Below are 23,194 nucleotides of genomic sequence, written 5' to 3' on the forward strand. Positions count from 1 at the left end.
AATTACTTGCTGTATTTAAACATGTCGCGTGGCTTTTTGAATCACACAAACCATTATTATTTCTTGTACCAAACTCACAGAATACGAAAACACTAAAAACAATTACAGTGGCATTCACAATACGAAGTATATGATACACTCATGTGCTTGGTTAGGTCTTTTGAAAATTGCTGAACACAGACTTATTCCATCTAAACAAACATTCACTTTATAATCGCGCTTAAATTATCGTTTTAGTATGCACTGAATTACGGTGTATTAAAACCAAGCGAGCAGTTCACTGCGAATAAAACGGAAAAGCAGCAGAAATGACAAACTCCGACCGTTTACTTTAAAGCATCATCTTGGACTGAAAAGCCATTGGCAAACATAACGCGTTCTGTGCGACGAGGAACCAGCACGACTAACACGTTCGGCTATCTTCGGCTCGGTGTTTTTGTTTTTGTTTTATACCTGAGTTCGGGCTTACAAGCGACCGAGACTCACCTCTGCTAATATATACAGAGACGCGCGTTGTACACACATACGAGGCATACAAGTGCATGGCTTCGTAGTCGCTACATGCGAGCCAAGTGAACATTTGTGCAACACACAAGTCACACAAGAAAACCCATGTATAGATGGAATAGAGAAAGGTTAAATTAGAAAAAAAAAGTCGAAAGAGAAAAAACAATATATTGAAGAAAATGAAGAAGAAAAAACAACACACACAGAACTACAAATATACTAGCCGGGAATAGAATAATGACTCGATCGGCTAAGCTATTAAAGGTAACCAAGACGAGAAGAGAAAGAAGAGAATAAAATGATTCAAAACAACAAACCAACTCTCTAGACTCAACAGCGAATGAGTGTGCGCAACAGAGTTTGTATATTCGTTTTTTTTCTTCTTCTTCTTCTAGTGTATATATTTCTCACTTTTTTACCTTTCTTAAGCTTCGTTTTTATGCTTCTTCTTTCGAGTTTTATTTAGTTTTTCAGCTTAAAGCGGGTATTTTTTTATGCGTCTTCTGCTGTGTGCTGCTCTTCTTGTTTGCTGTGTGCTCATAGCCTCGGGTATAGAAGAGAGTTGGATACAAATATATCCAACTAAGCAAGAACTTTAACTTCAAATTTAACATCATCAGATAACATTCAACAGTGTAGACAATTCTTTCCACAGGTTTTACAACACCAATGCATGCATATATACGAAATGCACTTTTTCGACGACGACGCTAAAACGAGACGAACGAACGAACGTACGCAAACAACGAATACAAATTATGTTTATTTATTTAATTTGCTTTGTTGTAGTAAAGACGGACGCATTATTTATTTTTACAAGACACTCATTTTTCTCTCTCTTGTACAATGCACACTAACTTTGTGCTATCCAACGCGACACGATATCATATTTTTCTGATTAAACAAGAGAGAACAGTAAAAGAAGAAGAAGAAAACGAAGAAAACAGAGCAGCGGCTCTTTAAAAAATCAGTATTTGTTTGCATCGAAACGAATTATACTGCACGCTCACATACACACATACTTACGAATTGCATCGAAAAAGAATCGAATAGGATAAAATGAAATCCGTGTGCCGAGTAAGTAAGGCGTACGGCAAATCAATATGGTTGAAGAGTATAAAAAACGAAAAACTGTGTATGAAAAACCAGTTTTCGCGCTAAACTCTTTGTGGTATCGTTTTCACCAATGCTAACTGACATTTTGGCTTTAACCATTGTATGCGCGCGATTCAGTCGTTATTTTCGAAAAAGTTGCTGTGTAGCGCAGGAAAGAAAAAAACAAAACCAGGTTTCATTATTCTTTGTGTCGTTGAAAAGAAGAGAAAAAAACCACTCCGAAGCACGCTTTGATTTAAAGAAGTTTCCATTTTTATGCTGTAAATAAAACGACGAGAATTCATACATCTTCTCATTAGTGATTTAATTGAATTTGAATGGCGCACAATGCAGCGCCGATCCTCAGCTAATGTGTAACATTTTGAACTTTAGCCAGCGATTCGAATGCAATGCAATGGCAGCATCAGAATAACATTCATTTGTTTCTTCGTATTGCGCGCATGAAAATGAAGAAGCTCAATCGAATCGAAAGCGCATTACGACTGATTGTATTCGCTGACATTTATCAATGCTTCTCTTTAATACTACGCTGCTAAATTTCGTGCTTTCCTAAATACCAAATCGGTTTGACGTTTCTCTTGGGGTTTTCTGTGACATCAAGACGTTTTTTCAGAAAGGATCTACGGAGAAGATGATTTAAGTGACATTTAATTTTATGGCATTTACTGTTTATTGTGCCATTGCAATTCTTTGACAAAGGAAATTTATGCAAATGCTTTTCGTGTGTATGTGTGTTTGGGATCCAAGTTCGATCAAAGGTCGAACGGTTCTTGTACAGTTTCGATTTTTTTCCGCACATTTTTCTACCTTTAATCATTTTCTTTCATGGTCGTGAGAAAAATTTTCCCATTTCAACGTCTTGCTCAGGTAAGAACATCCCAAAATGAGCTGCTCACTGCCAGATGTTTGCTTCAGCAATAGAGTGATCAAAGAGTTGTCGAAAATCAAGAAGAATAACAAACATGTGATTGTCATTATGACCATCACTTCCGAAAACATTTTTCATCCTCGCTCGAAGAAGCTCAGAACACTTCTTCAGTAAGGTAATAAAGATTTCTGGAAAAAAAAGTTCTCTAAATAAATGCTCGTCTGACTTTTTTGTCCGTGTGTGTTTGTTTGTGTGTGTGCGGCGCATTAAAATGCGGAAATGTCCAAAATTTCCTTTATGTGATTCTATGTTGTCAAGTTTCGGGATTATTTATTATTTTATTTCAATTTTTTAATGTCTTGAACCGTATTTTTGGTCACGTGGCCTAATCTTACAAACAAAATACGTAATCTCGATCGGTGCGCTGTTTGAATGGGCCATAATTATGGCTTGGAAATTTTTCCGTTTATTGCTCGACCGTTTGTAATGGCTGCGATAAAGTTTGATGAAATTTTCTAATGACTTGGGTTAATAGCTGCTCAATAATCGTAGGTAAGAATGAAGTGGAAAACGTATGTCTGCGTTGATTGTCGTGCGCCGCCGATGCGGTACTAAAAGTCGAATGTCGACAATCGATATTATCTACTGTACTTTCGGAAAGTGCGGAGACGGCAAACCAGTAATGGCATCGACAATTGGAAATGCCATTGAGATCAAACGTATCGGCAGTCGAATTGAGTGAATGGGATGTGTTAGTAAAGGTGAAGCGCAACGAAACTGTCTACAAATCTAATTATCGTTTTCGATTTGGTTTTTTTTTGTTCTTGTTGTCGCCGTGACTGATTTTAATGTCGACAATTTATTCAATATGTAACATTTACCCCCCCCCCCCCCCAAAATCGCCAAATGTACGAAAAAAATACATGGCCAAATTGGCCCAAAATTCAAATAGTGTGCATCAAGAATGGCAAATGGGCCCAATTCAACAATCAAATTATGCTTAATAGCCGCCTCAAATTTATCGATTTTATATCCAGTTGCCAAAGTAGCAAATTTTTTGTTTATCTGTGTATTTCGTTGATGTTTTTTTTCTCTATTTCAAGCCATTTTGACACCAAATCCAGTCAACTTCACGATTTCCCCAATTAAATCATTCAACCAAATTTACAACCTCTTGAATAATTCAGTGAGCATGGTCAACTGAACAGATGGAGAGTAGACATTTTAATCACAAATACAAACTAACTTCGGATTAGTATATATTAATTTTATATGTGGCGCTCATTTACATTTGATGATCCCACGCGAAGTGCAAACGCAATCTATGAATGAAGCCCACGCTTGACCAACTGATCGACGGTACCGTATATCTCGAACAATGGCCACAGCTCCAAATAGAATCGAAAGTGGCGAGCGTAAAAACATTTGATTGCTTCTCAATGAGTAGTAAAAAAAAACATCAAACAGAACTGACGGCAGCGATGGTGACATTTTATTTGCACGCGTACAAAACTTCTCACATCGGATTAGCTCATTAAATCACTGATAGATTGATTATTGTTCAAATTCTTCAATATTATTTATTTTCTAAAGATTTTTTATGCGTTGGCTAACGACTCACACGAGTTTTTTTATTGTCTTCGTCAGACTTCAATTTTTTTTCTCAATGCTTGAATATGAATATGGGAACTTGGCAAAACAATGACAAAATTTGGAGAAAAACTCATAAAAAATTGTTTAAATGGATGTGTGCATTAATTGGAGTTGGAAGTTTTTTGGTGTGTTCAATCGATTTGTGTGTATTTCCGATTTGGCTTTGTTTGCCTCTTTTGATCCACCTTCGTCGCATCCGACGCGGTTTTGGTGCGCTGTCGCACACGCACAACACACCATGAAGGTGTCGGAAAATGTGATCGCATTTGCAGAGACCGTGATTTATTTTTGTTGGTTTTGAGTAAGAGGAAAAGCCGACAGATTCGGTATAATCTATGCGTCCTAATGCATGATCATAATTTCAGTGTTACACTTCGTATTTACATATGTTTACGGTGAAAATAACACGGCCCGTAATCAAATTACACAAACACGGTACATATTTACATTTCGGCATCGAAGTGAAAACCGTTTGTTCTGAAGTGAAAACGTGATAACAATGGTTTGCCCGAGGGAGGTATATGCAGACAACGTCAAATGTTGTTTATCTCCCAAATGACTGTTAAATGAGTGCTCGGTCGGAAAAGCGCTATTAAAAAACAATTAGGCTATGCAATTTACACTAATTTACTCAACATTTCATCACGTCGTTCTGTTAGGGCGAGACGGCCCATCCATGGGCAACACCGGTAAAATGTCAACTGGATTTCAATGTCTAATTTGATCTTTTCAATTCGTTTCAGAATGAAATTGTATAATCGATTATTATTGTCGTGCCAATTCAAAACGTTATGGGAAAATGTTGCAGCTGAACGCTTGCATTGGATTTCTTTCATTTGCGCTTTTCAATAGAATCAATGTCACGTTTCGGATTGGATTAGTCACTTTTATTTGTAGATTTGCGCCTACATTCTTTTCGAGTTCAATAACAAAAAAGAATTTAAACAAAAACATAAATTGGGATTGTTACTTAACTGGGATTTGGGACAATTTTTTTGGTGGATTTTTGACTGTGCAAGAGGAAATTGATTGCGTAATTTTGAAAAGGATCGAAGCCAACGAGGCCAAATCCTTTACTCCGAAAGTACGATTTTTATGAGCCATTTAAAATCATATTTTTTTTTTCTTCAATATTTTTCTTTAACCTGAAGCATTCAGTCTTTTCTGCAAATCTGTTTTTTTCGTTTTCTTCCAAGGAATTATCTATAGACTTCATCTTCACTTTTATTATATACAGGTAAAAAAATACAGAGAATAAAATACACCTCAAAATGTCCCAGGGTGATGCATACATGTACATTTTCTCACAGTCATCACAGCGAGACGTAATAACAAGGAGAACATAGAGAGAGAAAGAAAAAGTTGTCTATTGTAACTTGTTTAGTAGTCTCTTTTACTATTCACTCAAACAACGAATCTAATTTCCTTTCGAAAATACACCCAAAATATACGAAAAAGAAATAACAATGCACCAACTCAGTTGCTCGTACACACGCATACACCAACACAACAGTACATTTACAGTATCATTTATATATGTTTTATACAATTTTTTATTCTGAAAATAAATGACCAAAACTAGGCTCGTAAAATGCTGAACCATGATAGTTTATTGCATCAGACACCTATGCATTTAGTATGACAGTGCAGCAAATGGGCAACACAGTTGGGTGAAACAAACAATCTAGCAGGTAGAAAACATATCAACTATACACTGTGTCCGATAGGCATAGTACAGTCATTTCAACTCTCACAACAATTTGTATGCATTTAGAAAGGTAGACCAGAGATGCCAGTGCACAATATTTCGGCTTGGTTTCGTTCTCAAATTTAAAATGCATGCGGTAATATTCGAAATGTTTACGTATGTGGACTGCTCGTTATGGATCGTTGAGCTTCATGTCAACGCTTAGGACTTAAAATTCAACAACTTTGAAGCCCATGAAAAATCGAGATAGATCATTTTTGAAATGTGAGGAATCAACTTGTTCTCGAATCGAAAATTTAGTGGGTGTTATAAATTGAGAGATTCATTGTCTTTTTCTCTCGATACATTCACAGCATATGGTTTTCAAATGGCCGAACATTTTATGAAACTTATATGATATTGGAATCTTTTGTTTATAAAAAAACTAATAAAATTCGAGGGAACAATAGAATGTGATTTTACTGTAATTGCACCATAAATTTAATCAAGAAATGTTCAATGTCCCGTAAAAAATATATTACAGATTGATCAAATGACCGAAACTGAATGTATCTGGTTTGAATTTGTAATGGCGATCATAAGCTCGACCGCTTCGATGGAGACGGCGAGTAAATTTTTTCTGACCGATCACCGAAAAGCACAAAACAAATGAAATGGAAACAACTTGGGCTAACAACATCAACATTTCAAAGTTTCAAATCACAACCAACAACTTTTTGCTTTCTAGAGACGATGCCAAAACATGTGAAAGTTGTACGCGCGTCATTCAAAGCGACATAAGATGAAAACGTAGTGAAACAATGAGCGGTCGGGTAATTTTCGATGATAATTAAATTAAGGTCGGTCACTCAAGTGATTAATTGAGCATATCGCATCGCAAACAACAATGAATGTTTCCATTGAGGATTCGCTTTTATTACTTTTATCTAATGGCAAAATTGGTGGTTGAGAAACGTCTGTTCCACTTCGATCCCATCTCAATTGTTCCTAAAATGATAGACTCTTGAAGTACTCTCAGCATCAAAGTACGACTACGTACAGAGTTTCATGTGAAAGTGATCGTGCAATTTTCTTTTGTTTTCCTCATTGTTGCCGCACATAATTATTATACACACATACACGGCGCGCACGAAACGGTAACGTTTTCAGTTTGCACTTGATAAATGATCGTGTGGCGCTAACTTTCTGCGAGAGAGTCACACATTCACACACCATTTGTTGCGTTTGTCAGGCATTCACCAAAACTTTCGATCTTTCCAATACGAATCAATCAGCGAGTGAAATGGCTTTAGTTGTGACTGTTCATGTTATTCACTAATGTGTCGATTCCAGATTAAAGTGTACGAACGATGGCGTGAACTTTCAAATAGACGAAGGCATTTGAATCTTTGGATTAGACAACAACTTTCTAGCATTAATATTGAAATCCTTCTGATCGAAACGCAAACGATACACCACAACGCACATTAATGCCGATTGACTTGTAAATATAAGTCAGTTGACATGTTGTAATTTTTTTGGTTTGAAAAACTCACCTGTCGTTTTGGCTCCAAATTCAAGTTTTTTTCATCGAAAAAAAAAACTTCAAAATATGCGTACAACGACGATTTATCATACGGCTGCATTTTTGAGCTGAGAAATGCATGCAGTGGGACTCGTGCCATTTGGCGGATAATTCAAGTTAAACGTAGCAACGAACTTACCGTTTGAGACGCTCGAATATGCTTCCGTAATAACTAATGCTTAAGTTAAATTAATAAACTACTAAATAATATCTTGACTACTTGATTAAATCGCAAGAAAAAAACTGAATATGGCAAGCAAAAAATTGTAAAGGAATTAAAACCCGTTTAAGCACTTACTTTTAAGGCACAGAATATACAGTCATTGCCGCTGCAAACATGATTACCGAGCTGGCGGAAAGATCTTCGAAACGCGTCTAAATGCCAGAGCACCTGAAAGAATCAAGAAATCCAAGCGTTAGCACAAGTTGGAAAATAGAAAGTCACGATGTCGATTGGCAGTTCGTGGGATTGAGAGCTTCAGCCAAGTCATAATGGCCACTTCTATAGAAACAATCACTCCGCATACACAGTTCAGAGGTTCATCGGCTCAAACTTGCTATGTGTTTTGGGTGACAGTGCGTTCGTTCGTTCGACCATTATGTGGGTAGCTGAAAAACGGTGAACGCAATGAGCACACCGAATGTGGGTGGCTTCTTCATGTCCATGAATCACATGAAGAAAAAAAAAATGAATTGGTAGAAACACAAACGATTTATCGATTCGAGTGGAAAAGAAAAGTGACCGAATGCTTATCTATCTCGTTTGTTGTTAAAATTCATGGTGTTTCCGTCACCATAAATTCAATCGGCCCGAAAATGCACAATCGCAACAATGAGTTTTATTTTTGTTTTCTCTTGAATGCACTATTTCGGATCTCGTGAAAAGATTGAATTTCCTCTGCACCTTCAAAAAGTTTTTTTTTTCGGCCGAAAATTGGATAGACTATTTACGAAAGATACAAAAAGATAACACGAAAAAATGGTGTAGATAAGTGCGTATGAGTTCATCAAAAGATAGTTTATTATAGGGCTGAGACAACGCTGGAAAATATGATGAGCAGCCGCGGCAACGTAAGCGCTTATACTATAAATGGCTATAAAATACAAGCAACAAGAACAAAAGGTTCATTATTTTGTAATATGCGCTGGCTGAGAATCTTCTGCGGTTTCCATTCTTGCTCGAGGTACACATAAATTATAATTATTATAACAAATAACTATCTTAGCGAGCGCAACATCGATAAAAAAAATTATTACGAGATATACCTTTGTTCGTGTAATTTTATTTTTATTTCGGCCTTTTTTCCTCTATATATTTCATTTTCTGGGGTTTTCTTTTGTTCCATCGTTCTACGTTGATTTTTGAGAGTGAATGCCGTAATGAAAGATGGTCTAATAAAGAGTTGTAAAATAATACGATACGAGTTCATTGCAAACAATACAGTTCAAATGGCACATGTTTATTTATTCATTTTTCCTAGGCCATCTTTGATTAATTATGCCATTTTTCTTCGGTAAACGTCCACTTGGAAAATATTCCCAATTCTGATGTAGAATGAAACAAGAGAACCACAAGCTTGGCACACACAACAAACACCGATCAATTTAGCAACAGAAGGATGTTCTTCAGCAGAAAACTTCAGAACATCACTGCATTTCGATCACAATGTTTTTACCGTTGATTCTCACAATTTTCTCGGTAATTGTATCATTATTTTGACTGATGTCGAACTCGTGCTGAATGCAACGGAACAACTGTGTGGAGCGGGATGGGTAGATACACATCTCTCGCGCGAAAGCGGGAGAGAGAGAAAACCGCACACGAATTTAAACTGATTGTAAAGAAAACAAAGATGTTATTACTTAATTTTATACAGAAGAAGCGCGTAAAACTGCGATCTCGACAACCAAATCTCGCAACGAGGAAAACATAAAGACCATCGAAAAAGTGAGTGAATTGTCTTTGTCGTTGAGTCGACAGACAATAAATTATCGTTTGTTTGTTTTAACCACGTCTTTTTTTTCGTTAAATTCAAAGAAGTCATTCTGAATTCGGTGGAAAAAGAAGCCATGTTGAGCATAAGTAGTGCAATGTTACTTTGTGAATTTTAAATCAAAGCTCCAAAAATGGTTTGTTCTGTGTACATAAATTTTGGTTGCCGTATGGAGGTTGTCAGCACGCGACTATTGCTTAGTCGCCATTCGTGTATAACACTTGCATTTGATTCTGATTTGATAGTGATCGTACCAAAAATGGTACGATTCGCTGAACAGAATAATAAAATAGGGCGATGATAAAGTCAATCAAAACTGACGACGACAACGACAAATCTAATCGCAAACATGAGTTTTCCCGTGGCTTTCTCTTTCCACAACATTGTAAATCAGAGTGAACACGACACATTTGGTTCAGTTTAATTAACATTTGTCGCATTTCCCTTTGCTTCATCCGAATTCAATGTGCAATGGAAATGAAGTGAGCTTGTTGCAGCCCAGCCATATGGCCACGATGCTCAATTTCAAATTGAAATGCAAGATACGACGCAGGCGCGCATTCAATTTGGCGTCTTATTACCTAAAATGCACTTATGCTCCGGACCAATTTAAGCAGTCAGCATATTTTACGCGCGATGTTCTTCTTTCAATGGATGGAAAATTGGCGCGCGTATTTTATTGCAGTTTGTTTGCCGCCAATTTGTGCATTTTTCATATACTTTTGCATCAAAAACACAAAGAAAACCCAAACATAAAAAAAACGCTGCACTCAATATGATCTTGCTCCTTTTGCAGTCGGGTTGCTTACAATTTGCTGTCGTGCAACGAAACGACTTGAGTGCCGAGCACGATTTCAAGCTCGCCTGCGAGTTTGTGTTTGAGCGCAAAACGATATAAATGGCAATTGTTTTGGTTTGTTTTCAGTTTGGAGTCTTTGTCTCTTTGTTATGTACTTTACTTTTTGTATTTTTTCTTAAAACGGGTTTCTTTTTGGTATATAACATCGCTTAAATTGGTTCTTGCTAACAACAATCACGGTACAAAATATACCTACCAAGAATCAAATGTGGTTACACGACATTATGTAAGTGTATTCGCTTTTTTGGCGCGATCGCACGCTTTTTTTGTATAGGAAATGCGCGCTTTAATTTTGTCTCCAGTTGATTGCAGAGACACAACACAAAGTGTGTTTACAATTACAGCTTTTAGCGAATTATGCATAAAATCGTCGATTCGGTTCAATTACCGCGACTTGAATGGCACATGAATATTAATTTTTATACATGTCAAACCACGCCAACTATCATTTCGTTGTAATTTTTTCTCTTCCTCTCTCTCTCTCTCTTCCTCTACAGAAATTGGACTATGGAACTTAGTTTTCACTTCGCGTTTCGGGTTTCCAGATTAAGAAAAACAAAAGTTACTAGAAATACGAGATGGGCATAATAAGTCATAGAGTGTATGTGAGAACGAGAGATATGATTTCCCGCGAAAACTCAGTGACTGGCGGATTAAATGGCTGCAATTGTAGAGTCTAAAGGTTTCTGATTGCATATCAAGTATTTAAAAAAAAGCGGTGCCATACATCATGCGTCTTTGCGAACGTTGTCGCCTCTGGTAAGAAATTTACAACGGTGTGAAACGTACGCCGTTGTGTTTATCTAGCAAAGATCAAAGTAGTAAACAAAATAATTGCACGCATTGCGTACTAAAGTGAAAAGTGCGCATTTCAAATGCGAGGTTTTTCTCTGCGATGGAGAGAGGGAAAAATAACTCTGAATACGAGTCCGCAATTTGGTCTCCTGTTGAGCAAAATCACATTCGAATGGATCATATACATAAAAATCGAATAAGCTAATTCGAATGTGTGCCATAAGAAAATCACATTTCGTTGATACTAATGCAAGAGCGCGTACTCTTTTCTATGCTTCAAATCGAAATGTGAAAGAGATTTTGTGCCATTTTTCGAGTCTCTTTATTCGCGGTTGTCTTGTATATACCGCAGCAGCATTAAGCTAAGCCTTTATTTGTTGTATGTTCGTTTCTTCGATTTGTGGTGACTTACTACCTCTCTTTTACCACAATGGTATTAAATGCTAGTCTCGCTGTTTTCGCGATGGATCATTGGATAAAAGTGGTAAATGCGAGTCAGCACTTCAGCCGTTCCGTCGCGCGCGCGCGCACACACACTGTAAACTTTAGATTTAAAACGAAGCACGATCAGTTTTCAGGCGCGCTGGCAATTGCTCTTTCTTCATTTGAGTTTTAAAAGTGCTTTGTGTGTTCATTTCGATTTCGACTCATATATATGTTAAAAGACTATTCTCATTTTCTTTTTTTTTGTACAATCGCTTGCTTGTTCTCCATTCGGCTAACATTTTCACGTTAAAACCTTTGTGTGTGTCGCCATAAGCGATTTACGCCTTATTGTTCGCTGGACAATAATAACGTGCTTTTCTTCCTCGTCTTCTTATAAATCGTATTATATAGTTTGGACTTTTTCTTCTTCGTTCGACGTCAGCGTTGCTGTTGTTGTTAATATTCTTTTCTTCTACTGACCACTTCGATGCTCGACTCCAGCCGAGAGACAATATATGAACTTAGTGTCACTAATATTGTGATCGGTGTATGTTTGGTTTCCTTTTTTAGGCTCTGCATACGTACATATAAGTCCAGGTACGCGCTTTGCATAAGCGTTTATGCGCTGGAGAAAAATGTACAGTCAACACACGCAACCAACATCGATACATATTCCAGCCGAAGTGCATACAGCATAGAAACTGAAGAAACGAAAACATGCATCAAAACACATATGTGAATGCATGGCATGAGGAGGAAGAAGAAGTTCTCGTTCGATACGAGAAGTGAGAGGAAAGAGAAGCATAATATTGGGCCTTTTGTTCAAATGTTGACGTACGATGCATGCACGCGCTCTACAAAGAGTTCGACTTGGTTGTATTTTTCTTCGGTCTCTTGCATGATCGCCGTGCTTTTAGCGTTAGCACAAACGATAAGGAACACATTTTCTCCACGTTCATTTGTTTTGTCTGCGTTTTACCACTTTTTTTCTTCATCGTCATCGTATTTTACCAACGAACCAACCGATGAAGACAAAAAATAAAAGCAATTTATTTTAAGCACTCCGAGATTGTACGATGCGATGATGGGCTTTTAAATTTTGTTTTCTTTCGATTTCTTCTACGTATACATTCGAACGTGTGTTTGACCATCATGTTGAGTTAAGAGTATCGAGCATTTCTTTTTTTTGACAACACAACACCCAAACATGAAAAACCAGTTTTTATTATTCCTCTCTTGCTTTGACGATCATTACCTCTCTCTCTTCTTCTGTCGCGCGCGCTCAATATTTACATACATTAAGGCAATGCACTTTCAGCGACTGTATTCGTAGTACTATGATTGTAAGTTCTAAATTCACATCGATGATGCCGTAAACTCACTCGGGACCAATAAGTAAACGTTGAGCAGAAGACGATTTGGGCGCGCGCTTGAATTCAAAACGATTACTGGGGTCCACTTTATCAAGGTGTATGTTGGCGCGTGCTTACAACTCTTTCGATTTTTCGCTTCGTTCTCCACACGCCATGAAGACTCAATACTAATTAAAAACGATTCCGTAATCGAAAAGTCACCATTGGACTTTTGTGATTCGCTCGAAAACCAGTCGAATTTGGGAAAATAATTTTATTTCAAAATTAATGGTCAATTCCGTTCCGTCGCTGTTTTGTGTCCAATGCAAATGCCCACTGAACTGTTTTTTTTTTCAATCAGAGAATTTGAAGAGAATATATATATTCAATATACCAAAAAAATGTTTATGGCTTTAACTTTAACGTCTTAATGGACGATACAAAGACGAACATCACGATATATCTGCTCATATTGGACCTCGCAACCACACCTAACATATACATGCGAGATTTATGCTTGCGATTTTTTATGGCCATCAAATGATTTGTCTTCATAGCAAGTACACGAACAAGCGACCAGCATAACTATTCTACTAAGTTTTTTTTCCCTCATATTTGACAGCCTCACTTTTTCAGTTTGCCCATTTGGTTTTTTTGGGCTCAAATACGCACGCCGCTTTTGTTTCTGCGCAAAAATCGATTGGGAAACAAACCATACAAATCGTGATCGATTGAAAGCGCTCAATGATTGATTGTGATTTTTATGACGAAACAAATGTGTATCTTATCTCCTTTGTTGCCTATTGTTCGCATATATTTGTACTTGAAAACACTACCGTGTTTCAGTATACCATGCGAAAATCAATGACCCAATACCATTTTCTCAATGCTTAAAATTTGCTGAAATTTCCGATCAGCCACAACGATTTGGCGGTAAACTGGAATCCGTTAACTTCAAACAATCGCTCAACAATCGTGAATGTAATTTTTTCCATTATTACCATCGTAAATGATCATATTATCTCACAAAAATAATGCTAGACAAAAAAATACTACTATAGGCTATTTTCTGTGGATAAATTTCAGTTGTGTATTACTGAATAGGAATTGGTTCAATTGTCATTTGAAATGGTTTACCTTGCAAGTCTGAAAGAATGCTCCAATATTTGTCAACTGTAGATCTGAATCCATTTTTAAACGAGATTTTGTGTGTGTGTATTTTCTTAAATTTGTTTTGTACTATTCTGAACTAAGTTTAAAATTGACTCATGGCGTCTCCACTTCACGATGTTTTAATTGTCTGTCGTTTTACAAATTGCTTTCGAATCAACAATGATCCTTGTGAGAAAGTGAATTTTTTCTCACGCAATTATTTCTTCGTTTTTTTGGTAGACAATTCCGTTTTCTTTGTCACTTATCATCCATTCCACAGGCACACGGTGGAATCGAGAATAAACATCGATTAAAATGTTCACATGAAATGTGATGACCATCTGCTCGTTAGTTTTTCGGTTATTTCGTCGTTTTGATGCACAACGAAGAAGAAGAAAAATAAAATGCTTCTTCTGTTATGAATGGCATTTATTGTACTCGTCCGTACTCTATTGTTTATCAAAATCTCTTCTCCTTACATTCGGTTCTTCCCGTTTCACTTGAACCGTGTTGTTTTTATGACAATTGTTCCTTGTTATTGTTGTAAAAGCACGTTGTGCTGTGTAGGTGCGTACAGTCAACACACAGGTATTGCGCTTAGAACGGAGGGAAAATTTCGTAGGTTGAGAATTAAAGCGTTCGCTTCAAAGAGGGGTGCAATAAAAAAAAACGAAAATAATAATCCCAAAGGTTATGCAATTCGCTTGGTTCCCTTCGAACGCACTTGTTGGTGCTGTTGTTTTTACTATTTCTGTTGGTTTCTAATGCACTGTAATGTCTTCTATAATTTACTCGTCTTCGTTCTTCACAGTCTAATGACACGATATGTTTGTGTTCGGTAATTTCGTTTTTCGCTTCTTGGTTAATTTATTAATAATTTCACCGTATACACAACGCGCACAAAGGCAACGATCGTGTAATGAATACAGACTACAGAGACGATTAGAGACGATCTAGACGAAAAATGTTCCTATGTATGATCGAAGAAAAGCACACGCAATGCACAACGTACACACACCGACCGGCACAGGAAAGACGACGTCACGCAATGGTAAGCAGTTAATTTTCATGTGAACTTTTGTGCTATGTCAATGTTGAAATGCGTGTCGGCCGATTCTTGTCTCTTTCTTGTTATTGTTTTGATTGTTTTCGCTATCCCTGTGCACTTGAAATTTTTCACGATACACAAGTCGGTTGTGGCAACATGTGCGTTGTAGTAAAATCAAATTCAAACAGCACAAAATTCGTCGGCACAAAGTGAAACGATGGGGCACACACACTCAGATGATTGGTAAATTAGCACACAGATTTTCGACTTCAGACGAGATTCAGTCAGTGAGCAAGTAATAAGTCATTCTGTTTTTAAAACACCATAGTTCAATGAATCGGTTAATAACATCACCATTCGCCATGTACTTTCTAATATGGCGTTCAATTACTAGTGCGCACAGACACTATATACTAACGGCATCCATAGGTAAAATGTGAGAAAAAATCTTCACTCACTTCACAAGATGTGAACATAATTCAGCATCATTGTCTCTGTTTTTTGTGTGTCTCAAACGAAAATTTATCAATGAAGAGCACACATTCATTTCTCACTCAATATTAATTTTCACCACAAATTTTTTTTTATCACTTCGTTGCAATATTATTTTCCGAGAAAATTGTCACATTTCTATTTGAAATTCGTTTTAGCATCATTCCATCATTGGAATGGTCGATGAAGCAGAAGAAAATACACACAACAAATCGATTTTCGTTTCCGTACTCGTTGGATTCATGTTTTAAACTAATACTGCAACGATCGCACAACATACAGGTAAGTCTCAAACAAAGATCCATAAACAGGTCGCACCAACACATACCGACCGCGCATATACACACTCACAACATACACACAGTCAAACAACGTACAGAGCCAAAGCAAAAGGTATAATTTGATAAAGGAAAGAAAAGAAGTGAATGAATAAAAACAGGTAACGATGTTTTCTGGACGTGTATGTTGTTACTGAAGCTATGTGCCGCTTTCATTCGCCACTACACTCGGTGCAATGTTGCGTCTCTCTTGTTCACTCATTCGAACCAACACGATCGGTTCATTCTGATTTACCTTAATATAGCATGAGAGCGACTTGCGAGGTAAGTGTTCGTGAGATGTATGTCGGTGTTTTGTTGTGTATTACTTCTTCTACTTCTTGTAGCGCAATTTCTATGGCATCGATATTTGGGTTTGCGTGTGTTATGCTTTAATACGTGCATTAGCGATGTGAGAAATGGTAAGACGTGATCTTATGCGGCCATTTTGAATTAAAATTTTATACGAGAAGACGAAAAAGAGAGAAAAAATTTATATGTTTTTCCATCATTTGACTCTCTTGTTGTTGTCTTCTATTCGTATTTTCGTCATACAAGCTGTTTTGGCTGGATTTCGAAAACACACCGTATTTCATGATGTTATTCGAGAAGCACACATACAGAAATCTCCAACTCTAAATGTTATCCACACTCGATTCCATGTTTCTTACTCATTTTTTTCCGTGTGTCTTGCAGAGTGAATCATTTCCTAGTAAACGATTATTCTGTGTGTAAATCTCAGCATAGCATAAGAAAATCCCGAGACATGTATTCGTTTTCTTATGACCAAGTCTTGATATGTCCGTGTATTCGTGTTTAAGTCTGTTTTCTATCGATGCTTCTTACTCGCTATCCACAATAGATACTGCTCAAGCACTTCTCCATCTCACTTAAACCTTTGATTCGTTTTCGATAATGCTTTTGGATTATGCTGGTCGCCGTGAGTGTATGTGTGAATGATCGATGAAACGAATGAACTGTCTTTTAAAGACATTGGCATCGATTTTATGGGGAACAAACGAAGGGAAAAAAACTTATTCGCGCTCAAAATCGACAGCATTTACAATTCTGTTTTGGAATTTCTGCTGTTCACCTAATCGATTTCGATAAAACTTGATAAATTGAAATCCAATCGTTTTTTATCGGCCATTAAAACCATTTACTTTTAATTACAATAACTCGGGCGCAAGAAGCAAACAAATGCTTTCATCTTGGCCAGATATACTTATGAAATCGAGTTTATTGAAAACGCCTTATTTGTGGTTAATTCCGTTTGAGTGTTTCACGCAAAACAAAGCAAAAAAAAACCAACAAAATCACAGTTGGCATAAGATGCAAGTCGCGTATTGGATGCTGAAGTGAAACTCTTTGGTGCACATACTCTCGTGCTCGCTAATATGAGATTATTCCATTGTCGATGCGAAATACAATAAACACATATGGTTCATATTAATATCCAGTGAACCGGAGCACATATTGAATTTCATGTTATGTCGGCATTTGTTTTAGTTTTCCACAGCCATTTGATTGTTTTGTCTTGTTGCCAACGACTCTGAGCATAAAGAAAAAAACGCGAAGCATTGGTTTTTTTCTGCTTCGGAAAATACATTCATAATATTACCGAATCTTTGAGTTAGAGTGAACAAAAATCGGCAAATCAAAGTAACAAAAAAATCGATCGTAGTCGAATATGGCATACATTAATTACTGTTCGTTGCCCCTCGATTCTAGCTGATTTGTTGCTATTCACTCAACATGGAAACGAACGTGAAATATCTCTTCGTAATTGCACACATATACAGGAGATGGAAATCTGATACGGTAGTGGTCATGATTCATTACCATTGATCCGAAGCAGACAAGATGATTCTTGACATCCTTTGGTTTCATGGAAATAAAAAAAGTGCGCGCCTTTTTTCTACTATTCAATACGATGGGCAATGGGCATTCATTCCATGAGAGTGTATCGCATTCATCCTGCAGACAAAAAGAAATCTATTTATTTGTGTGATTTTGATTCTGTGAAATGAATCGGATCGATTGTCATTGACGACAAAAATGATGATAGGCCATTTTCTATTTTGGGCTATCTCGAAACCCAATCAGATGCAGAAAATAGTTGATCGACAGCAAAATCCAACATATCACTGTCGGATTTTTTTCTGAAAGGTCGTAACTTCTTGGAAATAGCCGTGTGCGAGACTACACAGCACGATTTGACGGCTTTCCATTAAAAGCAAATCCATATTCATGATTTGTGTCCGAACGAGAAAAAAAACAATGTTTTCGGATCGCAGAGTGTTGCTCCACGCACGATTCGTGCTACTCGCAGTCAGATACTGAAAAGTGATACCCAAACATTGATCAACATATGTAAAATGTTGCACAGTTCCGTGCGATGCGTAAAGAAATTCTTTGACTTTGCCGCAGTTTCCTCAACGATTTTAAAGTGGTTCAAAGATACGAAGCAAGAGAAAAACACCATCGAATCCATCATATTTATACCATTTTACCCATTTGATTTGGGTTTTGTTTGCCTAACCATGAGAATCAATTAACATATTGGTGCGTAAGTGGTTAACAAAACGATGGAAATTAACCTGAAATTGATATAAATGAGAGGCCCATTTGAATTCGGTTGTTTTAACAACTAAATTCGTATCTATTTTGACTTTCGAACTATGCGTGAAACTTACGTGATACCGTTGAAAATATTATTTATCGTTTATTTATGATTAGCTGAATTTAATTCGATAAAGAAGCGCTCCATGCTCATTTACCATCGACAAAATGTTGTGTTGTCCGATTTTGGCATTTTTCGTTTCGAATGTGCGGCAGAAAAAAACCAGTTTTTTTGGAATCATTATGGATGGTTTTAATGGTGACGAGTTTCTGTTTTAGCATATAAATGAAAGGAATTTTTTATCAGCATTAAAATGCAAAACACAATATATGCGACGAGACTTCGTCGCTGGCCCAAATGGGCTTTTGTACAAATGGCTAATGTTTTCACTCAAGTTATTCTGCAATCATCATCGTCGTCTCTCAATCTAAACTCATTTTATTTGCATATGAACAGCGTTGTGTCGCTTCTCTGAAGGGCAAACTCATGTTAACGCTCGTCTTTTGATCGCAACAATATTTTCATTCAAGCAAATAAAGAGATAACTTTAATTTAAATATGCGAAAATATTCATTTCATTTTCACGCGTTTCCATATATTAAATTGTGGTGAAGCTCAAAACACAATTTATTTTTTATTTATTTTTATTAAACACCGCCAAGCTCTGGCTGAATATAATGTGGGTTTTGAACATAGCTTCTGATGAGGGTCCGCAGGGTCCGTATTACACCCCCTTGAGTGCGCTAAATAGATTACCCCCCTCTGATTTTAGAAAAATTCTGTTTACCCCACCAAAAATTTGTCTCTGATTAAATTGAAGGTGTATCACTGTTTTACATTGAATCTTTATTCAAAAACCATTTTTATTTTAAAAACGCAGTCATTGAAATTGTAATCGAGTTTCAGTTTGGTAGAGCCTCGAGCGAGGAGGTTAACCGATTATTTGAGATTTTCATAATGTCAGAATGCCTTCAATTGGTCAGTGATTTGTTGATATCCATTATAGATAGCGAAGACTTTTGCACATACAAAACAAGCAATATAGAAACATATGCATTTTGGTCGCCCTTTCTACAATTTTTTTTGGCACAGTTCCTGAAAGAATAACAACTTCAGAACTGATGACCCACGCTACCGTAAAACTAAAGTGGTTTCAATGTTGGAAGAAGATGCAAAAAATTCCTGCCCAAATTATCGTTTTTGTAAAAGCGTCGTATCAGATTATCTTGCGTAGTTAGAAACTAAACTTGAGTATTTTGAAATCACATATAATGATATAATATTTCACATAACTAATTTTGAAGTGTGTAAAAGTATACAAATAATATACAAAATGAACTCAATACATATGTATGTTGTTTCATACTCAAGATCAAAAATCAATTTGATTTTTGTACCCCCTCAATTTTATGGAAAACATTTGAAATTACCCCCCTTCATTTTTATTGAAATTTGAAAATTTACCCCCTCCTCGGCGCGCGGTCGTCAGAAGCTATGGTTTTGAATGAGGTTTGGCAGGAAAAGAGTGCAAGACTGTTACATATTTAAAATAATAATCAATTAGTTCTGAATGTTTCTTTTTTTTCAAACGCGCAAATTAATTAAAAAATTGTCATTAGCACATCTATCAATGTGCTCCACAGGTTTAACAAACGAGTTTTTGGTCTCTTTTGTAGGATCCAATTATCTTTCAAATTGCTTTTTCGCACCTGATTAGTAATTCTCGGGTATTTCTTGGGAGTTACCGAGAGCTGGAATAGACCAGGGAAGCCATAATTTTTTTTGTCTAATATTCTATGGGAAGGCTGGAAAATTCAAATTTTGGTTAGCAGTGGAATGCAATTAATAGTTTTCGTAATCATTTCGGCAGTTGTTCGATTTTTCGGTCGCATTGTTCTTCGGTGTGGTGTTGTAGAAAAAAAATCACGTGTAAATAATTTGGGAGCATATGTACTCAATGAAAATAACGATCAAATTGTTTGTTATCTTGAAGAATTGTTCCATAGGGCACATTGTTTTTTTGTATATTTCGATGCATCGACTTCTTCAAATTCGATCTCTTTCAAACTCCATCGATGCTTCAAAATTTCTTCAGCAATAAATAACAATAGAGCGAAATGAATGATTGGAGAAAAAGAAATATGAATAAGAAATCGATACCAAGATATCCGATAATTTATGGTTTGGTATTGTCTTCGATATATTGGACGCGTGAGATATGAGTCGCTGTTCATCATGTGTGTTACAAACTGACCGCGAAATGAAGCGCGAAGCTCAAGAATAATAAATTTAACAATCGAAGCTTCTTTCAAACGAACAACAACAGAAAAAAATAACCAAATGAATTCATATTCCGTATATCACGTTTGTTAAGTACAACAATAGGATTAATGCTTCTTGTGTATGTGTAGCAGCATTTTCGGCTTGTGTGTAATTATTTATCTTACGTTGTGGATTTTAATTTCCACATCAAATTTATTGAATATGCACAAAATGCATCTGAAGCCTCTCTTTCGTATGCCACATTCAACGGGTTACAGCTCAGCGGAATTTTAAATTAATGTAAGTCGCCTGTAAACCGTCAGCTTCTTTATTGTGTTCGTCCAAAAAAATACACTCGGTTCAAGAAATGCACGAAAAAACGCCATAAAGTTTCGTTTCACAAAAAAAAAGTTTAACCCGTAAAAATGATTAATATGCATTGCATTCCATTGTATGGGTGTAGTGATTTTTTGCGAGGCGGTTGCAGTATGCGCGTGTTGCGCCATCGATGAATTCCACAACTGGTCAAACATATTAACGAATCTGTGGTTAACACTTGAACGATCTTCGCTCATTAAGTTGCATACCACTTCGCAGTGTTCGATGCATGGACTTTTTATTCAATTATTTGGTTTTTGTTTTTCACTCTCCTCCATCAAAGAAACCCATTCAAATGGAAACACAGGATTGACACATGTTACCTCACCTCAGACCAAATCAAAACACGTACATCAGAAATTCTTCAGAGGCATTTATTTGATTCTCTGAATTCTAATTGAGAATATAATACAATATGTACGTATATTATCAGTGCACCGCCATATTCAATGCGATCATTCCTAGAAATGCCCGTTGAATTTTCAAAGAGGTTAAAAATGTCATAAAGTTTGACAGGTTCATATATCCCTCCGGCCACATTCATTTATCAACTACTGCACCTGATTCCAAAATTAAAACTCACATGAATTATATTTCTTCCATGTGATTTGATTAATTGAAACTCAAATAGGTTATTATTATGCATACGCCGTGTATATTTTATGTGCCGTGGCTTCGACTACTTGTGCTGCTGAGTTCATCATCATTGTTGATTATATAATAGTTGATTTGATTAAAAATTCATGTACTATGGTGGAAGAAAAAAAAATCTGTGGCAGAAGCTTCGTCTATGAGCCTCGATAGCGGAACATGATTAATTACCAGGCCAAACATCTATTTCTACTTCACATTGGAATGTGTAGTGTTATTTGTTTTGCATAATTTCAATGTGACTTTCGAAAAAAACAAATTCAAATTTGTTTCTACCGAAGAAAGGGAATTCAGATGAATGAGGCTGAAAATGGTAGAAATTGGCCCACTGACAACGCGATTCGATCAAATGAATGGATACGGGCGGCTCAAAGTCAATCATCATTTTTGGCTGCCTCATTTTTGTGACTCTTTCAATCGATAGACTGATCGACTCGATGTTTTTTTTTCTCTCTAGAGAGAGAGAAAGAGATAGAGCTATCAGACTAAATTTCGAAAATGATGCATAAAACCTTTGACTGATCTTTATCTCACAAAGATTGTCACTCACTCAGTCAATCGATCAATTTTAATAATGAAAATATTTCATTCATTTCAAATAGAGAAAGAAACTCTTTTCTCAACAGGAGAAAATTACCAATCGGCTCAGAATGTATTAAAATAATTGAAAAATGGAAAATGTTCGATTCAAAGCATGGCTAGAATTTCAATCATGGACTATCCTCCTTCACAACATTCCACACATAAATGCATTGATTTCGGTTATGATTACAAAAATTCAATTATTTCGATTCAAATTACGTGATGCATTTCTTTCGGATGACATCACTCGTGTGACAAAAAACGGTCGTTATGCGCACAGGTCTCGCTGTCTCTACCTGTCGATATCTATTGAATTTAGAAACGCTTCAACTCAATAGATTGAGCCAAGTGTATGGAATGCAACCACAAAATTGAACGAAACGGAATGGAAACAGAATAATAAAATGTCTCCGAAAATCAAATTCCAATGTCTCTCGCATTCAATAAAAGCGTAAAATTGGTGAAGGGACGCTCAACATGATGAAAAAAAATCATGGTGTGCTATAGCCACAAAAAAGGGATGAAATCGGACGAGAAAAAAAAGTAGAACAAAATCAATTTTCAAACATACACAAACCTAATCTGTATCTTTTCGTTTCGCCTGATTTTTCTTTCGTTAGTTCTGGGATCGCTCAGACAATGGCATAGCATCGTCTTCATTGTAACACAGTCTCTCTTATTCTAATACTCTACTCTATCTTCGAGATGTGAGCCGTACAAGATAAGTCGACAGAAAAAAACATTTGAAAATACACGAGTCTTAAAAAATGGGTGATCGTTTTTTTTATCTCTTTCTCTCCATCTCCTCTCTCTATTGTTTTAATATTAAGAAAAAAATATATTTGTT

The 23,194-nt window shown here is 36.5% G+C and overlaps 1 protein-coding gene across 1 annotated transcript in view; it reads right to left on the bottom strand.

Annotated features, from left to right (window-relative positions):
• Positions 1-23,194, bottom strand: part of LOC129570007 (uncharacterized) — an 84,182-nt gene that overhangs the window by 14,568 nt on the left and 46,420 nt on the right. The window contains exon 3 of the mRNA XM_055449352.1: positions 7,715-7,807. Within this exon, the coding sequence (XP_055305327.1) occupies positions 7,715-7,807 (93 nt within the window). The remainder of the gene's footprint in view (positions 1-7,714; positions 7,808-23,194) is intronic.

This window comes from Sitodiplosis mosellana, unplaced genomic scaffold (genome assembly GCF_009176505.1).
Source record: "Sitodiplosis mosellana isolate CC-2019 unplaced genomic scaffold, AAFC_SMos_1.0 Smas_scaffold_47, whole genome shotgun sequence".
NCBI classification, from domain to species: Eukaryota; Metazoa; Arthropoda; class Insecta; order Diptera; family Cecidomyiidae; genus Sitodiplosis; species Sitodiplosis mosellana.